This window comes from Branchiostoma floridae, chromosome 6, assembly GCF_000003815.2.
Source record: "Branchiostoma floridae strain S238N-H82 chromosome 6, Bfl_VNyyK, whole genome shotgun sequence".
Taxonomy (NCBI): domain Eukaryota; kingdom Metazoa; phylum Chordata; class Leptocardii; order Amphioxiformes; family Branchiostomatidae; genus Branchiostoma; species Branchiostoma floridae.
The window spans coordinates 13,483,487-13,508,375 of record NC_049984.1 but is presented as its reverse complement, the minus strand read 5'-3'; the positions used below and the strand labels follow the sequence as shown (position 1 = coordinate 13,508,375).

At 41.2% G+C, this 24,889-nt stretch overlaps 2 protein-coding genes across 3 annotated transcripts; one reads left to right on the top strand and one right to left on the bottom strand.

Annotated features, from left to right (window-relative positions):
- Positions 1 to 1,408: 1,408 nt before the first annotated feature.
- LOC118417262 (zinc finger and SCAN domain-containing protein 31-like) lies at positions 1,409 to 6,190 on the bottom strand. Its single transcript, XM_035822749.1, has 3 exons — positions 5,878 to 6,190; positions 4,553 to 4,667; positions 1,409 to 4,092 (listed from the first exon to the last, which is right to left on the bottom strand). Exons 1-3 carry the CDS (start codon positions 6,004 to 6,006, stop codon positions 2,504 to 2,506), a joined length of 1,833 nt encoding a protein of 610 aa, XP_035678642.1. The 5' UTR covers positions 6,007 to 6,190; the 3' UTR covers positions 1,409 to 2,503.
- Positions 6,191 to 6,350: 160 nt separating this feature from the next.
- On the top strand, positions 6,351 to 24,315 carry LOC118417258. 2 transcript variants are annotated; one of them, XM_035822744.1, is made up of 27 exons: positions 6,351 to 6,538; positions 7,036 to 7,114; positions 7,407 to 7,542; positions 8,253 to 9,064; positions 9,455 to 9,627; positions 10,129 to 10,355; positions 10,767 to 11,009; positions 11,271 to 11,429; positions 11,819 to 11,969; positions 12,199 to 12,268; positions 12,660 to 12,776; positions 13,234 to 13,380; positions 13,634 to 13,761; positions 14,183 to 14,350; positions 14,477 to 14,567; positions 14,990 to 15,089; positions 15,515 to 15,609; positions 15,923 to 16,021; positions 16,606 to 16,673; positions 17,235 to 17,451; positions 17,856 to 18,026; positions 18,642 to 18,779; positions 19,239 to 19,396; positions 19,960 to 20,071; positions 20,707 to 20,799; positions 21,544 to 21,628; positions 22,487 to 24,315. In XM_035822744.1, the coding sequence occupies exons 1-27, from the start codon at positions 6,474 to 6,476 to the stop codon at positions 22,690 to 22,692; spliced, it is 4,308 nt and encodes a 1,435-aa protein (XP_035678637.1). In that variant the 5' UTR covers positions 6,351 to 6,473; the 3' UTR covers positions 22,693 to 24,315. The 2 variants fall into 2 exon arrangements, with proteins under 2 accessions (XP_035678637.1, XP_035678636.1); XM_035822743.1 differs by having other exon boundaries at positions 13,231 to 13,380.
- Positions 24,316 to 24,889: the final 574 nt, after the last annotated feature.

Below are 24,889 nucleotides of genomic sequence, written 5' to 3'. Positions count from 1 at the left end.
GCCAGAAAATTGGGCCAGAAAATCATCTTGATTATGAAATCTAACTGGCCAGGAAGGTTGAACAAATGACTGTACACACAGAACATGGTACACCAAACAATAAATCCTTTGACAGGTAGTAAGTTTACATGTACAATGCAGTTTATGATAGGAACTCTGTGGCATTAGCATCTGTTTTTAAGTATTTTTTTTTCAGTCTATGGCACATATTTGCTCATTTTGCAGCTTCTTTGTTGGATTTACAAAATGGTCATAGTCTTTTTTGAGGTACGGATGAAAATTGATGCGCATGTGGATGTCATTCACGTTATGAAGTCAGTGTGCCCTAAGAAAAACAAAGTGTAATTCAGTCCCTTCAGATTTGGTATTACATGTACAACATTTGGCTATAGGATTATGTAGCTTTAGGACTCATGTTTTGCTTTACATTTTTACATTGTGTAGGTGGCCACACACCACACAAAAGCATTAATGCCTTTTCACATGACAGGTTAGGCTCTTTTTCACAAATAGTCCTGGTTACTCAGGAGAGATACAGTATGTTTGAAGCAATGTGTCAACAGAAAAAACATATCCGAATTATATTATACTGTATATACAAGATAAAATGTGTATGACCATTTAATCTGTTCATAATTTATAAAGTCAACTGTTTTTATTTGCTTTGATTCACCACAAAGGGTAATTGAAAGCCACTCAAATGTTTTGGGCTCAGTCTATTTTGCTGTCAAAAGTCTTGTTGCTTAGGTCAAAATTGACCATTCCTCTGACTAGTAATTGTTTGATCAGGCAATTGTAGAAATGTAGGACTATTAGGATTTGTCAGTTTAATAAAGATATGAAAAGATTGAACCAAACTGTGTGAATGTCATAACTAGTTTGATGTCGGATGCTAAAATAATGCTTTTTAGTTAATTAACGAGGCATGTGTCCAGCTAAAAGACGTGTCAAATTCTTTGCAGGTAATAGTTTACAGTCCTTGTGTCTCTAAGATATACGACAGACCAACCATATTACTATTCAATGAACACAGTGTGTACAATATATGCACATAGATGCAATCAAGGTTATACATATAATGCACTGTTTGCTTCTCAAAAGAACGTTATTCACGACACAGTGGAAAGTTCCCTGTGATGAATCAGAAATGAATTTGATTTCCTGGCAGCAGGAATGAAGTACTGGAAGGTTGATGTTCACTAACATCAGAAGGGTGTATCTTGTACAAACATGCCTGTACTCTGAATAACACTATGGTTGAATTTTATTGAGAACTTGAATTTTAGTGCTATTTGTGGCACTGAAACAGTCCTTTGGCTCTTTTTTGCTTTCTAAAACAGACCTCTAGCTGCCACTCTTTCCCACTTTAGATGGTATCTAACACAAAAGTCACAGCAGGAACAGAAACTATCAAATGCAATGATTTATTGAACAAGTGAACATATGCAACAAATAACATCGCTTTAGTGACTTCATGCATATAAAACCTACCAAACAATTCTAGTGTTGGCACATTGCCTTGATGATGCAAAAGTTCATGGAAGTGGAAACATGGTGAAATCTAACTACACATACCAGCTCCTTACCTGAAACAGTGAACATACCTACAGTAAGAACTAATAAAGCTGCTATCTTATCACAAAGTTTGAATATACTAGAATGTGTAACAAAAGCACATCTTATGAGTAGTTCTCACTTTCCCAAAAATGCACAACAAATCTACAAGCATAACAAATCTATTGTAAACCAATGTGCTGTTATCAAAATGATGGGATAGAGGACTTTTGCATAGTACCGTACATGTAACAATAGGAGTGGGGCAATAAAATATCTAGCAAATTTTCCTTCCACATGGCAAAATAATTCTTTCCTGAGAAGTATTGGCACACAAATCTTTGGCATGAATATTGTATCTGACATGGCAAGCTGCTTTGAAGCTCATCACATTTTCTGTGGATGTACCTGGCAGTTGCCTTGGACTTGAAACATCTACCACCTACAAGTTGAAAATTGTATAACTGGACAAGAGTCGAATATAGGGAAATGGTTACTGTTCAGAAACATGGCTTCATTTGATACAAAGTGTGTAAGGGGATGCGATACAATATTAATCATGTATAACCACTGATCTGACGTCACAATACCCGTACTACACGTCATAATCATATTGAATCCAAGAACAGCAAAGCACTTTGAATGTGATACAATGTACTCTCAGTTATAACAAAAGTCAAGCAACATTCACATAATGAGCTTTCCACTTTTGTGGACAAGGCCTCTATCCAGCTGTAAGTTGCTTTATCCAAAGAAAAGATTTAGGGTATTCTCTGATTGGCTGACAGCCAGTTAAAGGCCATGCCCACAAAATTGGAAACCTCAGCCTGGTTTAGCTGAGCCTCCCCAAGGTATATTGCCACAGTCGAGGCTATGCATAGGAGGGTGGGGAAGGTAGCAAACAGGATCTGTCAGTAAATGATGACAACAATGACCACGGAATCTTCCCTTACATGTATGACAGAAGTGGCAGTCCAGTTGAGCCTGTACTTGTCTCTTGCCACATCTTTTCTGCTAGTTTGCTGGCCAGGTCATCTGGTTCAGATACGGCAGCAGCATCCTCTATTTTGAAGCTGACGAAGGATGTGACGACAGTGTCGTGGTGCTTCTTCATGTGCCACTTGAGAGCACTCTGCTGTCTCCCCCTGTACTCACAGTGGGGACACTTGAAGGGTGTCTCCCCACTGTGTACCCGCATGTGCACGCTCAGGTTAGGCTTATGTCTGAACACCTTGGGACATACGGGACAGGAGAACATGCGTTTGGGAGTGACGTGGACCTTGAGGTGACGCTCCATTAGGGAGTGTTTAGGGAAAGTCTTGTCGCACCCAATCCAGGTGCACTGCACGGAGCTCTGACCCTTGTGTACGAAGGACATGTGGTCCTGCCACAGCTTCCTATCCTTGAAAGCCAGGCTGCAGCCTTCCCAAGGACACTGGAAGACTTGACCTTGATCATGAGTCTTCCTGTGGCGGCACCACGCCTTACCTGAGACTACCTCCCCGCAGACGTCACACGGGATCATCTTGTCTTTTCCGTGAGTGCGTTTGTGCCGAGTCAGCTGCTGAGCCCTGTTGAACACCTTCCCGCAGACATCACACGGAAACTCCCGCTTCTTCTTCTCTGCAAAGACAGATCTGTCTGCTATGTTGGCATTAGCATCGGGGCTGGTTTTCTTCGTGGAGAAGTCAAGGATGACTTCTTCAGGTGAAGCGATTTGACCCTGCACACCTGATGTCACATTGGTGAGGACCTTCTGTAGCTCACTGACACAGGAGGTGTCTTCTGGTGTGTTTCCAGCCACCCCGCCCTCTTCTTTGTGCGAGCTGAAAGATAAATCTAGTGGACTGTCCTCACAAATCTCAGTAAGCCGCTCGTTCTGATAATTGTCCTTGCCAAAAACTTCAGCAAGCTGTTCCTTCTTAGGTTTGATGTCAGAAATCATTGCACTCTGCTCCTTGTTTAGTTTGTCCTCACAAATCTCTGCAAGCTGATCCTTCTTAGGATTGTCTTCATAAATCTCAGGAAGCTTCTTAGGATTGTCTTCAAAGAAAATCTCAGCAAGCTGCTCCTTCTTAGGATTGTTCTCATAAATCTCAGGAAGCTTCTTAGGATTGTCCTCAAAGAAAGTCTCAGGAAGCTGCTCATTCTCGGGACTCTGTCTAGGTACCACATCCTCAGGCAGAGGTGATGCTGCTCTAGCTACTTTTGACGGCTTCTGTCTCTTCTTCTTGCCTTTCTTGGCTCTCTGCTGGCCTCCATCATCTACTTCATCAAATAGATATGACCGTTTCTTAGATGCCTGCTGTCTTGTTACTGGTTTGGTTGGGCTCTTAGGAGTAGGGGCGGGCTGAAGCACATAGGTGCCTGTCATGGTCTCGTATTCGCTCACAATGAACAGGAGGTAGCTGATAAAGTCTTTGTCTTCTACGAAGCCGCGCTGTTGTTTGGCACTGCACCACTTGGTCACTAGATCCTCTTCAAGTAGGACTGACATCTTGCCTGCCTCCTGACTCACTGACACTTGATTATCACTTGCTGTAATTTAAAAGAAAGGTTATCCAAATAATTCAATTCAAATACTATTTTGTACACATGTATGTGAATGCAGACAAAGAAAACAACTGCAGGAGGTGTTTGTCCGTGGTCACAATAACAACAAGCCTAAACACACTCCCTCGCTACAATGCCATATAAAATTACAAGAGTCTGATAAAATTGGCTGGACATTGTTGTAACAAGCTGTAAGAAGGTACCACTAACGACCTGAAATAACTGTGTGTGTGTAGCCAAGAGTCTTCCTGGCTCTCAACTACAACACCACTAGACCTGAGCCAAACTATACTTGCAATTCTCCAAACATCACCTTACATGCTTCCATTCTGCAATATTCAAATGACTACAGAGTAGACTCACACAAAGACAAACACAACAGCTGATTAACTACCTTTGGGTTTTTTTGCGGTAACTACATGTTTCAGGTTTTCATTCAATTCACCTGAGGATTGTGCTGTTGCTGGAGACGGGCCAGTCTGAGCAGCACTGCTGTCCCCTCCACACCAGCCCTGGCTCTGTGGCACAGCATCACCCACAAGAGCCACTGCATGCATTGTCTGAAGACATGGACAAGAACAAATTTGGTTGAGTATCATTGTCTGCAAAAAGTACATAACCTTGGTAACCAGGGTGGCAGGCAGTTTCTTCGCTGCTCAATCAAGTCAATGCAGTCTGCCCACCGATCTAATTTAGTAATACGGGGGTTCTGCCAGCCCTTGGTAACGAAACAGGCAGTGGAGCACTATTTCTAGATCTTCGAGCAGGCTGCCTTGGGCCGTCAAAGAAACCAGCTTACTGCCATGCTTCTGTCGGTCTGGCACCCTGGTCCCAAAGTAATGGTATATTGAATTCTGTCAAAGCAAGACCTCTGAAAGAAGTTTGTGATGGCACTTCCCAAGGTTATGTGTTTTTAAACCAAGGACGTTATCTTATTTTAACCTCCTTGTTTTAACCTGTTTGCTATTTTCTGCCATATCAGCACCTGGAAACCCATGTCAACACCTTTGTGGGGAAATCTAGTTAACTAAAATCCTAAGTTCAACTACTAACTTCATTACTTTGCAAAAGTCAGACAAAGTTAATAGGAAATTTTAACTTCTGATTACTTGGGACTTGGGAGGGATTAAGGCCTATAAAACAGCATGATTTCAGCTAAAAAAACACACATTACTTTAAGCTGCCAACAGACTGTAAAATGAAACTTTAAATAAATTTGAGCCAGCAGTTAAAATATTTACCAACAACAACAATATTGTACTAGAGCATGTTTCTATTACATAATTTTTGCAACAGAAGAATTAAAAAAAATCATGGTATGCAACTTTCTGGGGGTAGAAAAGGCAAGGAAATTTGAATTAAAAGGACATGGATAAAAATACTAAATAGGGATTTAATCTCCTATCTCCATTTTTCTTGACTTTTAATTGGACGACACGAAAATTTTGTAACATCAGCAGTTTTAGTTTCTAAGTGATTATATTCATGTAGAAATTAATCGCCCAGAGAAAGGTGAAACGGAGATTGATCAATCTTGTGTGACTAAAACTTCGCCATAAACGCCATGTGGCTCGGACAATGCGATTCACACCAAGCCAGACAGGCGCCATCTTAAGAAGACAATGCATATCATACCAACTTCACTGAAGTTTGAGAACAAAAGAAGCTGGCACCCGAAAACTCATGACTGATGCAAAACAGTCGGCTCAGTCACCATTTCGGCAAATTTTACAGTTTTCTATCTCTAGAAGATGATAAGTAAGGCGTTACCTGTGCGCTACCACAAGAAGTGTCTTGTCCTTGAAACAACAACCGGTCTCCTTCCACCGCGCCTTTGTTGTTGACTCGGCTTGCCCCAAAATTAAATCTCCTGTACCGATTTCTTTGTTTTCTCGGCATCTTCGTCGACTTCTTCTATCTCCGACACAAACCTATGTCTTCAGATTATCTGGAATTACTCCTACCGTGATCGTAACTTTTTAGCAAGAAAGTTTGCGGCGTGGTTTTAAATTTCTCACGGCGTTCTCACGTGTTCGACTGTAGCGCTTTTCCAAAAGTTCTTAATGGGGCATTCTATTGTTGGACTGGGGATGTTCGCATTGCGTATCAATAAACAGGGATACCTAACGTAAAATATGTAGTAAATATATACAAAAATCTTTTTATGTTGATAAAATAAATGGATTATTCTTCATATATATCATTTTGAGGAAATCAGTTGGCTGTTTTAAATTTCATATTTACACCCCTATTCGAAGTTAAGTATTCTACTTCCTGTTCCGGTTTATCGGAGCTGAGTTGGTGCCAGGTTGTCGAAAGTGAAACCGTAGCGACTTTTCAGGCTTTTAACTTCCAAAATTACAAAAATGAGAGCGCCGTGGGTCTTGTATGTATTCTGTTTGGTTTTGTGGTGCTCTATCGCGTGTTCCAGGTGAGTTCTATGTAGTCTGATTTCTTTAATTTTGATGTAAACGTCTGTATTCTCCTGAAACCCGGAAGTGAAAGAATTTAATTTGGGGTAACGGGAGCATGGTTTTCCATTCATACTAGATATCATGTGAACACGTACGTTGTGTATTTTATGGTAAATGTGGATTTAAAAATCATTGGGTTTTGAACTTACGTAAGTTACGTAGTGCAATGCAACGTGCACCCCCCCCCCCACACACACATGAACTTCAAATAAATTTATGCAGAAAGTATTACGCTACATTCTATTTAAAACAGTCACACACAATCCCACAGTCCTTCTAGTTCTGTCCATCATATTATAAAATGTCCTGAGGTGTTTGTAAGCGTGTTCATGGTTCCTACTGCACATGAGCCGCAAGATGCATTGTGGGCAATATGCCAAAGGTAAAGGCCCGTGATGAGACATAAGCAAAGCTTGGTCTGAACAAGAACTGTTTACAACTGTTTGATTTTCAGCACCGATGATGGAGTTGGCCCAGTGGAGCAGCTGGATCAAGAGTTCGAAGAGGAAGAGGAAATCTTTGCTGAGGATGAGGTAGTGTATGGCTAGCCTCCTTTGTAGACCTCTGAGGTGCGGTCGGCTTTTTTTGTAGGGACATCATTTTACCACACACCTAAAGCTTATTTGGCACACAAGAACAATAGATCACAATAAATACCGATAGGATAAAGTTGTTCAATACGTTATTCTAAAAGTCTAAACCTGTGCATTAATGATTATCATTTTGAAACGGGATGCTGCAAGATCTATTCTACGATCATTGCTTCAGCTTTTGTTTTCTCTGATGAACAGTGTATTAATCTACCGTATATCTCTGTCACCATAGCCTGGAGGTGAACAGGCACCATCTCAGGGTAAGGAGTCTGGTACGGGACTGGCACTGTTCCTGGGAGCGCTGGGTGTGCTGGGCCTGGCGGTGATGCTGGGCAGGAACAGGGAGCCAGCGAGAACAACAGGCACCGGTATGTACTGACTCCTGTGTGTTGGACATTTGCAGCTTGTGTCTGCTTCCAAAATGATCATTGCTACCTTTGCTGAAAGGTACAAGCAGACCACTGGGAAGTACTAGTGTGCAAAAGGTGGAAATCGATGCTGTAGTACTAGTAGTAGTGTCTAGTATTTGATTATAGTATCATTGAGTGATGCAGGGGTCCCTGACACAAGGGTGCCCAGTAAATCAGCCAGTCATTACACCAGATTTCCAGGCAGCTCTAGATCTGTCCAGCGGATCCATGCTGGTGAGGTCGCACACCTCAAAGTCCTTCCTGACTCGCTCCAACCAAGACCTCCTTGGGTTCAGCCTGGTAACCAAACCTATTGTAGCTGCTGAGTCTCTTAATCCTCTCACATATTTGAGAGAGACTCCGCACTCCGCAGCTATAATAGGTTTGGATACCAGGCTACCTTGGTTTATAACCAAGCTCTGTTGCATGGTAGTGCAACTTGGTAATGGTGCTGATACAGGCTAAGAAAAATCTTTACTTTTCCTTAACAGTCATACCTAATGGTTCCATGTTGCTACAGTGTATGTCTATGATCTGTTGTGCAAAAGATGATTAGAGATCGGGTGCTAACATATGAACTGGTACATGTGGCTTCTGCATCCAAAGGGATTATTACCTAGTTCGTTGGATCTGACATCTTCGTTACCTAGATGTGTCTGCATTTACAGGTCCAAGCAGAGAGGAACTTCGCGCTCAAAGGCTTGCAAAGCTGGGACAACTGTCTGGAGGTATAGACCGTACCTTTCCGCCTGCACCAGATGATCAGAATGTACAAACATCCACTCCAGCAGTTCAAGATAATGGTGAAACTCCAAAACCAGTCCAGACAATGTCTTCATACACACACCTAGATAAACAAAAGCCTATCAGCAAAAGTAAACCTGCGGAAAAACTGGATACACCTACTGAAGCAAGAGGAAAAGAGTCTAAAGTAACAAGAGAAGATCAACCAGCTACCAACCAGTCGATAACAGCACTACAGGCTATGAGTACTGACACAGGGAAAGTGGAAAATAGATCTGTTGCAATAAATAGGGAAACAAAAGGGCCATCAAAGGAAACTCAGAAAGCAAAGCCAAAACCACCCCCAAAGGAGGTCCCCCTTGAACAGCTACTGCTGTCAACATTGTCAAAGGTTTTTGATATCAAGGTCGAGTTGGCCACACAGGGAAACACAAAGGCCCAGGCTTTTAAGGTGCTGTATCTGACCCCTGGGGAGCTCCCCACCCCAGGGGAGGACATGGTGGGGAAGGTGGTGGAAATCTTTGACAGACGAATGAGGTGGCAGTACGACAAGGTCAAGTTCTTGTGCCAGTGTTACGGGGAATGTGAAGCAATACTCAGGGACAACGGCAATGAAGTGTTGGGCACTCTAGCGGAATGTGTGAAGGATCTCGTGGTACCGGCTTTGTTAGAGGAACTGAAGGGGAAAAGTGAGGAAAAAGGTGACCTGTGGTCAGATGGAAAAAGTGGGAATGAGGTGAGTTAGAGTTAGAATCCTTAGTACCTATTTGTCTTTTGAACTACATTTGTTTAGTATAAATTCTCAGGGCTCGAAATACTGGGTGTATGTGCACCCAGTTGCACCCAAAATTGGAGATGTGCACCCATTTTTTTTCTGTGGGTGCACTGGTGCACTGGTGCACCCAAATATTTGCCTAGGTTTACTTATGGATATATACCAAAGTATACTAGTACACCATATTCTTAACATCTAAGTGTTAGATAGATAATGAAAATGTCTCTGATGATACATGTTTAAGAATTTTATAGCTTGTAATTAAGTGTTGTAATTATGTTTTTCTGACCTTCTACTTGTAATGATGGAGTTGCTATTAGGCTTGTCACTGATGTGCCTTGATCTCTGCAGGGTGCCCTGTACTTGTTCCTGTCGAGAGCTGCTGGCTGGTCAGATGATGGAGTGAATGTCACCCAGGGTCTGCTGGCAGCCATGATGGATCAGGCAGTGCATGACAAGTCCTTCCACCCCACCATGGTGAAGCTGGTCAAAGTGGCTGTAGACAGAATCAAGACTGTCAAAAGGTACTGATCTGGTATCTCTTACACCTCACAGAATGTTTCAGACAAGGTCGCACACTGTCTATAACTAAGGATGATAACCTATCGGTAGTTTTGAAATTTTGTGTTGGAAAAAATATTGTTTGTAACAGACAAAATTTGGGGTGCCAAAGTTTGTGTGCAAACACAGGGATGAAATAAGCTGCATGTTACACGAAATCAATCAAAACAAACAATTGACATTTGATCAAAGAAAATTTTGGCTCTTTTCTTCTGCAACCTACTAAGACACATGTACAAGTATGCAGCCTAGCCTGGACTCTAGGCTATATGTAGCCCTGGCGCTCAACCTACGAATCTATGATCATGGTAAAGGGCAAGGAATAAGCTTTCCAATGGTATATTATGCAAAACAGTTGACAAAGTATTCACATGGATACGATCAACCAAAATCATCATTTTTTGTGTTGACTTTTGTGTTGATTGTTGAGCTACAATTTTGGTCCTTCTTTCACCTCGCCCCAGAATGGATGAGATCCTTCTCCAGGAGGGCACCATGCTGACCGCGCTGGACGCTGTCCTGTCCCAGCCGGGGATGACCACCATCATGGCCGCAGCGCTGGACCGGGAGGTGGAGGAGGGCTGCCACAACCTGGGCATCTACTTTGAGCAGAAGTCCATCCTGGGCACCCTGCTGTCACTGACGACCATTGTGCCAATGGAGCGCTACATGTTCCCTTCCCCTGCCACCCGTATGTATGATACATTGTTTTATAGCAGTGTGTATAATGCTGTGAAAGTTAGTGCATGCTGTTTTTTCAGTACATCTTGTTTTTATCAAGTTTGTATTTTTTTTTTATTATCAGCATTTTTTGTGTTTAGTATTGCATGTATTACTGTTAGATATATCATTGACTGTAACAAAGCCATTCTCTTAGCATAGCCATGCCAGCGGCCTATATAATACAAACTGGACTGAGGTCAATCAAAGAATTCTCTAAATATCAGTTGCCGTGGTAAAGCTGAATCTCTGAAGGCTGACAGTTGCCCTCAAAAGTGGAAACCTCAGCCCAGTTAGAGCGTCCCAAAGATATATATTTCCAAGGCTGTAGGAGACTGTAAGAAGCCTACAGCCGACGATAATCCTAATATTATTACTGCAGTTCCCTTCATGTCCCTGCGTGGGTTCCCCAAACCAACCGTGGATGACCTGCGGATCGTAGAGCAGCACGTACACGAAGGACTGCACCGCATCCACGAGGTCGTGCACGGGACCTTCCGCAGGATGATGAAGACGCACAAGGAGACCGTTCTGGCGTGGATTGCTGCCATCTTGAATATGAATGAGCTGCGGACGACCGTGAGTCCACAGATGGGACAGCAGATGCAAGCTGCCTGTGGGGATGGTAAGATTTACACCCTGTCCTACTAGGGGTAGGGACATGTACGTTGTACTGGTACAAAACCATTTTTTTTCTTCTTGGACCAGTCTGAAAAAACGGACCTGAAAAAAAATCAATGGACCTTATTTTGCACCAATTAGAAAATGAGTGCATTATATCAGCAGGTGTCCAGAATGTTAGCTCTATAAATATGACAGGTATGAGGTCTCTGAGTTCTTGTTTATAAAGCACTGATCTTATGACTAATTGTGCTCCTATTCTCAGGCTACATGTTAAACCTGAGTGCGGTGCTGCTCCATCTCTGCATGCCTATTGTGAGGGGAGGGCAGGACAAGCTGGCCAAGGTGGACCCTGCCTACTCCAAGTCACAGCCCTGCCGGCTCAACTATGAGTTTGAGACATGTCTGGCAGGAGGACAGATAGGTAAGCACAGACATGTTTATCATAGCAGTATCCAGGTTAGAATACAGTTATTGACAAATACTGCCCAACATGACCAGCTGGGGGGAAAAGGTCAATTTGGACAGGTAGCCTTCTTGGAGAGGATCGGTTTCCAAGTTAAGGTGTTTTAATGTCAGATACTATATTACATAATTAGACAAACGAACAATGGGGACAGCATAACTATCAACAGATTTATTATGAATACATTATTAGTATACCTCATATTGATAAAGGTGACTAAAATAAGAGAACAAAACAATTACCATTTTGTCTGTAACAATTTTAACATTATGCATATGGTTTGTTTAATGACAACAGTATTTGTAATCTGCTAACTGTACTTTATCTTCATTTCCACTGTATCTTAGTATCTGAGGAGTCGAAAGGTGCAGAAAAGTGTCGTGTTCCAGAGGAACTTCAAGGTCAATTCAACTTCATGACAGAGATTTTCCACCTGACCCAGCGAGCCCTGAACGTTGGTCTGATACCAGCACTGGCCCATCACCAGAGGCTGAACAGGTTTGATACAACCTCAACATTTACATCTAAAAATGCTTATCTTATTCAACAATCTTGTTTTTACATCCCTATATTGCATATGTCTGTATATTCACTAAGAATCGTTTGTCTTATTCAATCATGTCATCAAAAGGGCAACTATTTTTTGTCATTGTCCAGCCCGAATATCACATACTTGTGTTTTTTGTTTCTTCCAAGAAAATAACCTTTGACCTTTTTTGTCCTTTAGGGACATCCAGGTGCACCTGAATGCCAAACAGGGAACAGCTGAGGAGGAGATGGTCAAGAAGATTCAGATGGTTGGTCATTCTGTCATTACTGAAATCTTACTTATGTGACATAGTGCTTACTACACAATGTTGTCTGACTCTGTTCAAAGCGCCATTTTCATTAAAGAAACTTACAGACAGGCCCAAATTTTTATGAATGGGAAGAAATATCCATTCTTCAATGAAGGACAATGCATAGCCTGTAACCTTCTCTCCATCTGTTAAACTCTGTGCAAGGCTTAACATGTATTTATACTGACTGTTCTATCAGTGGATGGTCGGAAGTCTCATCAGTTCATAACACAGCTGAGAAGTCCAAACTTATCCAGCTACAATACCTTGACTATTTAAGTTGAGTTTGAATAACAACAGTAAGCAACAAGAGAATGTTTGTGGTCTAACATCATATTTTTTTCCCCAGCTGCTTGTGACGACCTGGGATTGTTGCCTGAATGACCCCGTGTTCGTACAAGGTGTGACGGAGTTCTACCTGTCCCAGTCCAGGTGGCTCCAGCTGCAGCTGGACACCTGTCAGCAGGTACAAACTTCCTCATTCTCACAGGTAGCCATCAGGGTCAAGTCACGCAAGAAATGTTTGTAAGGAACTGTGACCAATAACTGTCTACATATAGAGGTATCTTTTTACACTAGTTCTGTATTGCAAGATAAAAGTTACTCAAACAACTGCATAAAATTTAGCAATAAAAGCATCTGCTTACTGACTGTCTTTTGTCAGTGACTGAATGAACATTAGGATTTACCACGATAATTGTTCATGTATCAAACAACTGTCTTGTCAATGAAAATGCTTCAACAGTTATGTCCTTGTTGGTGATTGGTTTTGTCATGGCCTGCTTAAAACTCTATGACATCAACATCATACCTACAACAAATGTGTCTGTGTCTGTTATATTGTCAGCAGGGTCTGAAAGAGACAGAGGTACAGAGACAGCAGAAGCATGTGTTCATTTCTGTTCACATTATATTGTCAGCAGGGTCTGAAGGAGACAGAGGTACAGAGACAGCAGAAGCGTGTGTTCTCCCAGCTGCCTGAGTTCCTGGTGAAGGACATGGCCACATGGTTCAGGTTTGTGGTCACCAACTCCATGGTGGTCCATCCCAGCATCCTCCAGGGCATTCAGGTGAGATAGAAGCTACAGTAGCCTAATGGAGATTCCTTGTGTGTGTGCACATGTTTTTGTGTGTGTGTTTGTGTGCGCACGTGTGCATGTGTGGGTATGTGTGTGAATTTGTGTGCGTCTGCGTCTGCCTACACAGATGGTATCCCCATACAATACAGTTACCATACAATATGTAAACTGGTTAATACACACCCACAATTACCACATACTTGTATTTTTCTCCAAATGACACCTGTGATATTTCATTATTTAGTTGTCCCCATTTGTGGACTGCTGTGTGACCCTGCTGGAGCGCCCAGACCTGATGCCAGGCCCCATCCCTGCCAGTAAGATTGTGGGAACCCTGCTGTCCTTCACCGAGTCAGGCAAGAGGAAGAGAGGGTAAAACATGTCTAATACATTGTACTTTTGTCATGTCAAACTGCACTCTAGTACTATAAATCTTGAAACATTTGCATTGGTTTTATTTTTGTAGTTTTCAGAGTGACTTCCCCACTACAATACATGGCACCTAGAATATGCATTGATTTTGCAATTCATTGCTACCAATACTGTACTACAGAACCCTTTCACTTGCAAAACTTGAAACATCCTTTCCCCATAGCTTCTAGCGTCCAGAGGACTGACTGTTTTTACGGAGATAGTGTATGTAAAATCTCTGTCATGAAAAACTATGTTACTGCGCAGGTAACCCTTTCTGGCCTAGTCTTGTACTGAGGGAACATTTATTAATTTGTCACCGCTATCTTTTCACTGTGTGGCCTTAAGCCTCCTTTACTTATGCAGTTTTCTGTTTCCATAGTTCCCAAGGCTGGGGCACAGGTATCATGACAGACCTGGCAGCCATGGTGCACACCTGTCCCAGTGTACAGACAGGGCTGGGGCCTGCCCTGCTGCACACATACGTCAGTGTGGATGTTGTGGAGGGGCTAGACGTGGACAAAGATGACTTTGACAAATATGGGTCAAGGTAAGGAAAGAATTAGTGAACTAATGACTAATGAAAAAGCTCCATTTTGCCATAACCACCAGTCATTATTACTCCATATTGATCACTTGTGAGCTATCCACATAAACCAGCTTTGTCCAATGGCAGGTTTGAGATTGCCAAGTTGCTGGAGAGTCTGTGGCAGTGGCAGGACTGTAGGGCTTCTGTACTCAACATGTGTGGCACCGACAAGTTCCAGGTATTGACAAATTTCATAGTGCAATAGATCACATTTGTGCATTGTATATCTGTATCTGAATAGCCGGTATAATTGCCCTTCAGCATAACACACCTTCTCTACAGGCATGCGGTTATAGCACACAAAGTCTGAATATATCAAACACACGGCATGTTTGTGTTATTAGATGTGTGTTGTTAGATGTTTTTTTAATATGAACAAGGATTGAGTGTCAATGTCTGCTCTGTGACACAAGTTGTTTCTCTTCATGTTGTGCAGGTAACTGTATCTACCAGGCTGTTTAATGATTCCAGTGATTCTATCTTATAGTTAATTCCAAGTCACGACTGTGGTAAAATAAAAAGAATGCCAGGACTCGAACCCACGACACCTCCATCTCGGCCTTACAGTACTACTGACCCACCCTTTGCCTCTGTCTGCAGGCCTTCCTTGGAGCGATCCTGGACACCCTGTTGTACCAGCTCCACGACAGCCTGGCCAGACTGGCGAACGTCAGGAAGATCCAGAAGGCCAAGGAGGATGGTCAGGACTGTTCATTTCAGATCTTCCTCTGATTTCCTGATTACCGTAAAAGGGGAATGTGCAGATAGGTTTTATGTTCATGATTTTTGGGTAGCCTCTTCACTACAATATTAAAGGAGCCCCCTTGTTTAAGTCGCAAACTTAAAAACCACTGCAAACATTTTATACACAAGAATAAATCCCCACAAACTTAAAGCTAAATCTCTTTAAAATGTTACCAAATACAAAAATGATGTCCTTAGTATCATGAGATATCGTCTCCTGATGTGAGGTTTGGTGACATATAACAGTGTTCTGAAAAGTTTATCCATACATTATTTAGGTCTCTCACCAACTTGAAAACTTGGAAAATGCCTATAACTATGCATGTAACAATGATTGCATGCTGCAGTATAACAGGATGTTTTTCTTTTCTCCTTTCACAGAAGCTAGCTGGAAAGCCCTGTCTATAGAGGAGAGGGAGGAGAAACAGAAGTTCCTGACAAATGAAGAACGTGTTGGCAAGAGCTTCATGAACCTGGTACATAAACAGATGTTTCAGACAAAATCTGCTGTCTCTTGTCAGTGAATGCGAAGTCTCCTCTTTTCTGTTAAAACAGAAAATTGTGCTTGTATATAATGTGTATCTGAATATTCAGCATATGATGTTGACAGTACCTGGCCTGGAACATTTTGATTTTGCATTGTTAAGCAGTATTTGTCTGATCAGCCAAAATTGAATTTTGTTAGGACTGTACATGGTAATGCAAGATTAATTTTCCTCAGTTTAATTATAACCATGGGTTGTGAGATTTAGCAGGGCTGTTGAGGGACCTATGACATATTTGTTTCAGGCTAACAGTACCCTGGGGCTCATTGACCTGCTGACCCAGTCCGAGGAAGTGTGCAAGTGTTTCACCACAGCTCCCCTGTCCCAGAGATCTGCCTCTGCTGTGAGTACTGCCACTCTGTGTGATCAATACGTAATTTACAGCTGTCATGACACTAATGTTGCTGTATTATTTGACCTTTATGTATTGGTATAAAGATACTGTAACAGTTACATTTAAGCTACAATTATGAATATATCAATGAAATCCTTTCAGAAGAAAGAGGGCATGCCATTGTCCAGGTGCTTTTTTAAACTTTATACATGTATGTGATCACCGATTTTATATAGTGAATAGAAAGTTTTCTCAAATGTTCTGTCAAACATGAAGTCAGTGGCAGTTGATACAAGACCCAAACAAATCAAGTTAAGCTATAAGCCCCTAGTTCCCTGCTCCCCTTTTTATATAATTATGTTGAGATTAAGAAATTTTGTCTTTGTTATCTGTTTCAATTCAGTGTTTCTCCAATTCAGAATGGTTTCCAAAAACCTCTCTTTAGAGTTCGATAAATGAGGGCTAAACCAGACTTTTGGCATGCTCTTGGTGAAAGATATGCCAGAATCAATGCTGTAGCTTAGTTATCTGACACAGCTGCTTCCAATGGTTCTGCCTAGCGCCTGTTAAACACCAGGTATTGTCTTTTCCAGGTGATTGGGTTTATCGGAGCTCTCTGTGGGCCCAAGGCAAGTGAACTGAAGGTCAAGGACATGGAGAAGTAAGTTGTGTTTCTCTGATTGCATACATTAGAATATCATCAAGCAACACACTACCTGCAATCTGGAAAGTATCCAGAAATATCACTGTTAACAAGATAAGATTAAAGGCAACCATTTTCAGTTTTGTTTACCATTTTACTGTGAATAGTAAAAATCAAAGTCCTACTTAAATGTGGAACAGTCATTGAAATAGCATTTAATTGAAAAACAAAAACAATAATTTCATAGCATTATAGAGAAGTTCTGTGTGCATCAATGCAATGGAAGATAGAATTGTCAGAGGTTCCATGTCTAACCTACAGAACTTGTACAGTTTTACCATTCTGTATGTGTGTCCCATATTTGAGGAGAACCTCAATCTTTTGCTCTCTACCTATCACACTTTGACCACATTGAAGAACCCTTCACATTTATCAAAAAGAGTAAGACTCCATCCCCATGTGAGTAGATCAGACCTATCAGTCCAGTCTTACGCAGCTTGTACCTGCTGTAGGAACCTGGTGTGTGGCCAAAACATTTATCAGTTATGCGGAACAAACTAAATTTTGATCCTCCCTCAGATATAACTTCAACCCACGGCAGCTGCTGCTACAGATTGTGCGTGTCATCCTGAGAATCGGTAGGGAAGAGGCGCTGGACAAAGATGGTTTCATTGTGAGCATGTCCACAGACACAGACTACAGCCCCAAGTACATGGAGAAGGCCTACAGTGTGCTGGTCCGGGACAGTGTCATCGACCCTACTGAGATGCAACAGTTCCAGAAGATGCTGGAAGAGGTATTATTTTGTTATCAGTTATTTAGTATTATGTACATGTGTTATTGGAACAGTTTTTCATTACGTACCCTTTACAATGACAGCTTACTTGATCCTACATTACAATGGTATGACCATGAAGGTCTAACATTATATTATATCATATTACCTTGCTAGAAACCCAATGTAAAGTATGTGACTACTACATTTGTACCCCTCAGAACCCCCTATTTACAAAAGTACAGACTGAGGTCCTGCAACCTCACTCTGCTGCTCTGGAGCATTGGAGGCAACATGATAATGTATGAAGATCCTCAAAGTCCAGTGTGCAGCCAGTAAATGATACCTACTGATCCCATGTTTCTGGCTACATGAGTGCTGATTGTTGTCTCATCTGTCTGCTGTCTTGTCTGGATGTTGCACAGATGAATGTCCTGCATGAAGCAGCTGTAGAGGAGGCCCCAGCTGTGACACCTGGCTCCCACCTGCCCAGCTGGGTGGAGCAGGTGGAGGCTGTGCAGCTGGATGCAGTTGTGCTGGCTGAGAAGTATGTCCTGGCTCTGGGGGACATGAGGTTTGATGCAGCTGAACTGCAGGTAACTCACATACAAGTGTCTACTATGGACCATTTTATTATTAAATTCCCATAAACATGCCGCACAAAACTCAAATTTTTACTAGGAACATGTTCATGTTGGGCTTTACATTCATTAGTCCTGAGTTGCTAGTCAATTTATAGATCTGAAGTGACCTAGATTGTACCTGACAATCTCTGTACCTGTAAATTTCTGTAAATGATGTACCTGAACATCTTCTTAGCAAACACCCACTCCAGAGTGTCTTCTTTAAAGTGTTCAAGCTTCAAAATGTCAGCCCTTGCACAACAGGTTCTAAATTCACCCAAGGACGTTGTATATTAAGTTACAACGTCTTTGATCCACCGCTGCAAATATGTTCAAGGAAATGTATCCTGTAAGATTCAGTACTCTACAAGCTTATCTATGTGCTTTAGGAAGATGGAAACTATGGTGCAGTAATTTCTGTTAATGTGTGGCCACCATGTTGCATAAGTTTCTGGTCTTTGTGAATGAAGGAAATACATCTTACTCATTTGAACTGGTGGGAAACAATATGCCATAGTGGTCACACTGCCTCACTGCTTCCACATTTTTATTCAGCATCAAATAATGTACATCATGTATCATCTGTAGGATTACCACAGTTTCCAACAAAATGCCTCGGAGGCGCTGGATCCAAGGTCACCGAAGGTCAAGGCACTGATGAAGGAGATCAAGCAGCTCCAGTCCAACCTGCCGGTCCACCCGGGGGCGGCCGTCTTCGTCCGACAGGTCAGTGGGGTCATTTTCCCTTAAGATAGGTCCGGCCAACGAAGTCAGTAAGTCAAGTGACTGATTGGTGATGGCTGCTTTTGTTTTGCATGCTGGAAGTACATGTAGCACATCTCTGCAGTAGACAGAGAATATTACACTGTGTATTCCATATCACCCATGTGAGAGCTTGGACCTTGGGTGATGCAGAATACACCATGATGTATTCTTTTTATGTCGTACAGACCCTAGAAAAAACACATTTTAATGTGAAAAGCACCAACATCAATTTGAAAATCAGTCCGAATCTGGTATCTGAATGTTCAACAATTCTATGGAAGCCAGTGGGACAAAAGAAGAAGTCCATTGGATGCCATTAGATAACAAATTGGTCTGGAACACCCGTATCAAACGTTATCAGATGTGCCATAAGATCTGATACAGTAGCAATAGTAATTCAGGTTTCCTCCTTCTCCCCAGGATGAGGACCGTATGGACATGGTGCGGGCGCTGGTGACAGGTCCTGTGGACACACCCTACAGCCTGGGCTGTTTTGTGTTTGATGTCTACTTCCCTGATGGCTACCCAAACAGGGCTCCTGTGGTTAAACTCATCACTACTGGCAATGGCACTGTCAGGTTAGAGATTATTTCCACTCAACCTGATATACGAAATGTACAGAGAGTATTCATCAACTGTCATTGTCAACTCAACAATTTCAGAAGCCTTCAAGTACGGTTCTATTCCATTGGTTGTGGTTTGTTTGATCTGTGTGTAGAGCCTATGTTTTATTTGCGTGTGTTTGTTTGGGTTGCCGTATGTCTGTAGTTATTTGAGTGCAACGAAAAATTACCGCAAAGGCCAGACTTGCTAGAGTGGCTGGAAGTTCAGGTCAGAGATGGTAGGAGAAGTCGCTATTCACAGTCGACAGTCCAGGTCATGGTAGGCCTTACTAATATATGGGGAGGAACTGTTTTTGGTATGTCTATCTGTGCTTTTACAGTTATATATTTTCCATATGCAAGTCATGCCCACCATAGAGTGACAGGAAGGTATCAAGGGACACATGTTATGTTAATCAAAACCTTACTTGCATAGTTGATCTAAAAGAACTACAACCAAATAAGGCATAAAAGAGAGTTTAAATATTTCATGGAGTTGTGATATCTTGTTGTTCCTGGTTGTTTTATTGCATGTTTAGGTTCAACCCTAACCTGTATGCAGATGGGAAGGTGTGCCTGAGTCTGCTGGGTACGTGGCATGGAGGGGACGCCAGTGAGAAGTGGAACCCAAAAACATCAACTCTGTACCAGGTAAGTAGATATACGACAAAGAAAAGTTTAAAGTCACATTGACCATGGTTAGATTGCTCTGTCAGTGGTGCTGAAATAGCCATCACCTATTTACAACAATTACAGTTTAATGGAAAGATGGTCCTAAAGCTTTTTTGAGGCCATAGTGGTGGCGGGTTGTTAATCCACTATGTCTAGGGCACACTAGACACTGCCTTTTACCTCTCCAACCTATTTTTCTTGCCATAACTAGGCCATGATGACCTTTGATACAGGTTTTCTGGATGGGATGATATTTTGGGTTATCACATTAGGGCCTACTCTAGAATTATTTAAACACACTTTGGGTGCAGACGGTGCACCTTGAAAATTTGAATAGTACCAGATTCTCACATTGGACTTGCTGTTCTTATTATCTTTTTTTTTTTGAGGCGCCCAATTTTCTCAACTTCTGACCTTTCCATTTCACGTCCACTAGCCTAGCCACTCGGCCATTCAGCGCCACAATCACAAACATGCCCTAAACTGAAATCACAGATACTGTAGTGCTTTAGGCATTGCATTCTGTTCGTAGTACATGTATATAGTAGGTAAATTGCATATGATAGGTCATAGATACATGTTTGACGACACATCCCCCCCCCCTCCTGCTGTAGGTGTTGGTGTCCATCCAGAGCCTCATCCTCATCTCAGACCCCATGTACAATGAACCAGGGTATGATGGGATGAAGGGGACAGCAGAGACTGAGGTAAACATTTACCAGTACTGCTCGCTTCAGTTTAAACATGCAAAAATATCATCAGTGCAAAAGCTCAGCGTGGTGTTGCTCTGGTAGATACATGGTCGTCTACATCTGAGCTTCCCATTAGTTCGATTTTTACATAAGTTTCTTGTTAGTACCATACTTCTAGGCCAAAAGTCACAACATTTAACAAAGAAAAAGAATGTACTGTTCACATTATGTAATGTCATCTTCTACCTAGTATGATGCAATGGAGAAACTTGTTCATACAATGACAAATTGATGACAATGACAATGACAATGAAGTTTATTGCATATTCATGCCCCATAAATGCAGTCAGTTTGATATAAAAGTAAACAAAAAGCTGTACAAATACTCTAGTAAAACACTCTTCTTAAAACATGTGTAGACAAACTACAGAGATTTTCAAGAATAGAGAAGAAGCATGTGAATTATTGACATAGATAAAGCGTAGCATTGTTTTATTTCTATACCCCGTAAGTATCTTATTTACTGCACTTTGATAGCCCCAGGTTGGCATGATTGTGCAATGAACTTCAATGTCTTTAAATGTATCTAGAGTGCTACATGTAGTTGTAAACAATTGGTATCTAGTCTTTTCCCTCATTGTAATATATTCAGTCATACACTGCATATCATACCAATACATGATTATCCTCTTTCCTTTTCCATGTTAAGAAATGCAGCCAGATTTTACAGGACACATATTTTCTGCCTATTGCACACAGGAACAAAGTGCCAAATACAACAACAAGCTGCAGGTGGACACAGTGAGATGGGCCATGCTGCACCAGATCAGGCAGCCTCCTGTTGGTAAGGTTTCTCTGAGGTCCTAGCACACTACTCATGCTCTTCACATGACTTACAAGAGTTTGAAAACGTGCCAAATTTGGTTATCTAACAACATACTGCTGGCTTTTGTTAGAATGGTGACTGTCTAACTTTTTAAAAAACAAAATTCAGCCTGTAGTCACAATATCATTCTTCCTAATTACTTCTACCAGCCATGATAAAAATCTTTCTTCTTTTCATAGCCAGTGCCTCCAGCTGTCCTAAAACCAGTACTACCTATTTTTGATCCTTACTAGCAGTAAATGGGATGTATCTGTGTCTTTTTTTTCCTTTGCAGATGATTGGATATATTAGCTTTGAAAACCTCATCCAGCAACTAAGTGAATATATTTGCATATCTGCGGGGCTTTATAAAAACCAAACGATCAGCTAATAAATGAATAGATAAATAAATGTATTTTTATCTTGCAGGGCTTTCAAGGCCTTAACGAGCAGCTAAATGGGTATCTTTGTATTTTTCCAATACCCCAACTACTGTAAAAGGGAATGTTTGTAGTTGTTTCATGTTTGCAGTTTTCACAGTGACCTGTTCACTGCCAACTTAAAATCTCCATGAAAATTTTTATTCTATCTTCAGCCTGCCTATTGCTTCCCACTTGTCTACTACTGTAGAATACTGTAGTTTCTGTACAACACTTATCAAAGTTCAGTCTCAAACAATGTCTTATTTAATGCCAGGACAATTTGTTTGTCAACACTAAGGTAGTTATGTACTATCCTGTATCCAGATTGCAGATACAATACAGTATTTCTCTCTACAGTAATTCTCAAATCCTGCAAAGCCATTTTCAGTCACCAGGCATGTTTTTGTCTCGGCAGGTTTTGAAGACGTGATCAGGAGGCATTTCTTCCTGCAGAAGGAAGCCGTCCTGCAGCAGTGCTGCCGCTGGCTGCGGGACTGCAGGGACGTGGAAAAACTCCCCAAACTCAGACGGGCCGTGGAGGAACTGAAGACTGAACTAGACAAACTGGAAGACATTGCAGACATAGAGGAGGAGGGAGATGAAGATGAAGAAGATGACTAGTTTGCTCTGCTATGTACATGTTCAAAGAAGAAAGAGATTCCCTAATATAAAGGATCCTATTGTATTTTTATGTCCTTATGTTGTTAGGCCTAGGGAAATTGGTGCTGTGTTTCTAACTACATTCCTGGAAAAAGGGTCAGTAGTAATAGGAGTTCTCTTTTTTTTTCTTTTAGATCTTGGTTGAAGTGATGGAGCACTTTAACAATTTTAAACTGAAATGCATTAGGACACTGGTATTTTCAACATCATATTTGTAATTGGACAGATATACATTGTACAAGCACAAGTATATTCATGAACTGAACAAAGAAGTACATGTACATTGTTTACCACGCACTCTTACATCAATTGTTCAAAGCCTTACAGGACACTAGTATGAAATAACGTTACACTGTTTTGACTTTCATCACTCAGATGTTTCATGGAGAATTCCATTTCCCTTGCCAGCAGTCGGTCCCAAAAGAAGGATTGATCGGGTAACTGGAAACACATCTTTTTTCCCTGGGCCCTACAATATACATACATGTTAGTGAAGAGAAAAGAAAAGAAGGAAGCTATTTGAATATAACAGCTCTAATCAAACGTTTATGTTCTCATCTTGTTACCATATCTGGCTGTTGTGCATGAAATTTAGAAATTAGAGATGTTAGTCGGTAAATACACCAACTTGTGTATCTCATGTTGATGTAATTTTGTTGCCATTCCAGTTAAGCACAAGGTTTAATTCTGTATTTTTGCTGTTTATACACTGTTGGCCTGTTCTCATTGGTACAACAGCATTACATATTGTGCAGTGCTGATGCAGATCAGATTGATAAAGAGAAGAACCACTATTTGTCCTACAAACAGATGAGCCATGAATGCTGATGTAGTGATTGTTAGATTCATGTTTAACAAAACCTCAATGGAAAAAGTAGGTAACGCTAGTTCACCTTTATCCATTGGGTAACCTAAATCCATTGTTTTGAAAGCTGGGTATTAGCAGGTATCACGTCCACAGGCGGTGTTTTTAAACATGTTAAATTTTCAAAATATTGTGGTTATTTTCAAAATATTTCAATGTCCATCGACTTGGTAAACCTAAATAACCTGTTTTTAAAAACAATGAATATGGGGTACCCCATGGATAAAGGTGAACTAGCGTTAGTAAATCCATTTTAATTTGTTTATTTCCCATGATGATGTCAAGGAAAACGTTCTCATTTTGCTGAAGTTAGTTATTATTTAGAATACAGTCAAATATGGTCCTAACTACCACTCAAATGACTGAAGAAAAACGGTTGGTGATTAGGAGTGGTTGGTCCAGATCTAGACAAGAGGGTCTAACTGTGTAAAATTGGACAAGACTTTTTAAACATAACATACAATGTAAGACTGGAGGTGTTTGGCTGGCCAGGTGTTAATGTAATTAATTCAAGATATATACAAAGTAGTATTAGGGGAAATACCTACAAAAAGTATTTCCTGGCTATTCCACACATGAATAGTACAGCCATGGATACACATTCACATGCACATTCACAAAGGTTTGGATTCCATGAATGCCACAACAGTGCATTTAGCATTCTGTGTTAGTACAGTGACTATGATTCATCCTCCATTAAAATGTGTTTTAACAACTGATACATGATGGTTTGATGTCATTTGCCACTGACAACGTGGAAAATGTCCTAAGGTTGTGTATGATGTGGATTCATGACATTTTGAAGACTGATAATATATGTGTATTTAATTGTAGGATTTTAGCTTGTTTTACTATGTTATACTATACTATGTTATACAAATGAGGTCCAAATTTGTATAATTCATGGTTTGTTTTCCCGAAACCGACCCACCTACCGAAGATCTTTCCACAGATTCTCCAGTTATGCTGTACAGGAACAAGCACACCCAGACACAAACACATAAAAAAGGACCCAGCCAGCCTTCTTGGGGAGAGCAATAATAAATACAGCAGAGTCATTTGTACCATGCCAGCCCATCATAGTTGTCATGTTTACTAATTGCTCATCAGCACATAATGGTAGGAGTACAGCAATTCTTTGCTTGTGGTGTAATATCATTTCAAATGTTTAAAACATTGTGTCATATTATTATAAGAGGATATTACAACACTTGTTTTTGCATAATTTTCTTCATACAAATTTATTTTGATAAAAAGCCAGCTGGCTGCTCAGTGGCTCTGCGTATCTGAATG